General features: G+C 28.6%; 1 protein-coding gene across 1 annotated transcript in view; it reads right to left on the reverse strand.

Moving 5' to 3' along the window:
• LOC107621236 (proline-rich receptor-like protein kinase PERK3) overlaps window positions 1-2,361 on the reverse strand; it is a 3,974-nt gene extending 1,613 nt beyond the window's left edge. Inside the window, exons 1-5 of the mRNA XM_021114735.1 lie at window positions 2,354-2,361; window positions 2,260-2,264; window positions 1,509-2,009; window positions 1,057-1,205; window positions 624-839 (exon numbers count right to left, since the gene is read on the reverse strand). Coding sequence (XP_020970394.1) covers window positions 624-839; window positions 1,057-1,205; window positions 1,509-2,009; window positions 2,260-2,264; window positions 2,354-2,361 — 879 coding nt within the window. The remainder of the gene's footprint in view (window positions 1-623; window positions 840-1,056; window positions 1,206-1,508; window positions 2,010-2,259; window positions 2,265-2,353) is intronic.

Genomic DNA, 2,405 nt, shown 5'->3' on the forward strand with positions numbered 1-2,405 from the left:
GTTTTTTCAAAATACGTTTAAATTAAAAGAACATTTTTAAAATTTTAAAAACAGAAAATATTTTTACAAACTATTCAGATAGGAGACCATTTCGATAAAGACACTAAAAATGTCTTTTTTTTTTAAAGACGTTTACATGTGTCACGATATTATTGGACATCTTTATTAAACCAGTTAATAATTTATTTTTTAATAAGCCAGAATAAAACCGGTTTATTATAGCAACAATAATAAACCCAATTGTCTGCACTATAATTATTAGACCAAATTTGGTTCGATCAATTTACACAATCTAAATCAAATCATGTTTAAATTTTTTGATAAAAAGACAAATATATCCCTGATTTTTGTTTTAAAAAAACAAAAAAAAACCCATGATTCAATAAATTATGTAAATTGAACGGTTCGACCGAATCTGATAACAATTGAGTTTATTGTTATTGTTATAAAAAAACCAGTTTTATTCTAATTTGTTAAGAAAATAAAAAATAACCAGTTCATTAATACGTCTAATAATAATGCGACACATAAGTGTCTTTATGCGACACATAAATGTCTTTACAAAAAGACATTTTACGTGTCTCCTATATCGGATAATAAGGTATAAGAATCGAATGAATTACCCAACCCACAAGGCTTCTCCCTCCAAGTCTTTTGTCAATGGTTCTCATTCCAGTAATTAGCTCTAAAAGAACAACACCAAAAGAGTAAACATCTGTTTTGGTTGACACTTTGCCACATTCGAAATATTCTGGCGCCAAATATCCTAACGTTCCGACCAATTCTGTCGAGTGTATCGAGTCTTGATTTTGTGTTCTTGCCAACCCGAAATCACCTATCTAATTAATTATTTCAACAATTTTTTTTAGAAATCATAACATCATAACATTAAACTAGAAGTGTAAACTCAAGTACAGTCAATTTCACATAAAGTTGATAACTGAGAGCTATTAGATGAAAATTTAATCAAATCAGTCAAATCATTTAACGACTCTTAACTATTCATGTGAAGTTGACTGCAAATTTCTGTGTTATATGAAGACAAGTGTGAATTACCAGAGGATGATGATCATGTGTTATAAGAATATTGTTTGGTCGCAAATCTCTGTGAATGATGTTTTTGGAGTGTAAATACAACAACCCCTTCGCAACTCCAATTGCTACTTTGATCCTATCTTCCCAACTAAGAGGTGATCGAGAGTGTTCTACAAAAATAGCAATAAGGCAAACTCAGATATTCGTATAAAATATATATTTGAATATAAAATATATATTTATACATAAATATATAATAATTAATTTTTTGTGTGTATATAACATTTTTAAATTTGATAGTTATAAGTTTTTTTTATTGACAAATTAAATCATAAAAATTAAATTATAAATTTAAATAAAAGAATATTTAAGTTAATAACTAAGAGTTTTTAGATGATAATTTAGCTAAATCTATCGAATTATTTAACGATTCTCAACTATCAATTTACATGAAGTTAACTGCACGTACTTACGTGAGAGATGTTGATCAAGGGATCCATTGCAGACATATTCATAAACAAGAATCCTGTTATGTCCCTCAGAGCATGAACCCAAAAGCATCAAAACATTCTCATGTCTTGCTTCTCTAAGAACACTAACCTCCGACTGAAACTCCTTGTCTCCTTGGAAGCTTGTGTTCTTGTGCTGCTTCACGGCCACTCTCATTCCGTTACTCAGTTGTCCTTTGTACACCGCTCCAAATCCTCCTTCCGACAAGAAATTCTTCTGAGAGAATCCGTTTGTCGCTTTCGACAACTCCGAGTAACTCAACTCTATCTTCAACCGCGGCCTCGGTCTTCGGTTCTTGCACTTGCTGCAAACCGGGTTTTCGAAATCTGGTTGTTGTTGTTGTTCGAGGTGGTTGTCTATTTGTTGTCCTAGTTGTCGCGAACTTGCCACACTTGATGATGTTGACGCTTCAGTGCTGTAAATACTTGAAGAGAATAAGTCGCTTGACGATGATGACTTGGCCGCTGGTAGTTAAAAATTATTAGATAATAATTTAATTAAATAATTTAATTTTTAATTATTAATTTTATATAAAAATAATTATTAGTGATTTTTTATTTTTTATAATTATTTACGTGATTAATATAAAAAAAATTATTTTGATATGATGTTACGTGTAATGTTAAATATAGTATAAAATTATTGGAAAATATTTTATAACAAACAAATATTAACCAAAAACTATAAAATTCACTAATTTTAGATTTATTTAACGTATCCTGTAATAAATAAATACTAAACAAGATAAATTTAGACGGTTTGAGTTGATTATTGTTTATTTTTTTAATATTACCAAAAACTATTTTACAATAACATTACTATCAAATTAAATATTTTTATTATTTAAATTTCTTTTATAT

Source organism: Arachis ipaensis, chromosome B10 (genome assembly GCF_000816755.2).
Source record: "Arachis ipaensis cultivar K30076 chromosome B10, Araip1.1, whole genome shotgun sequence".
In the NCBI taxonomy this organism is placed as follows: domain Eukaryota; kingdom Viridiplantae; phylum Streptophyta; class Magnoliopsida; order Fabales; family Fabaceae; genus Arachis; species Arachis ipaensis.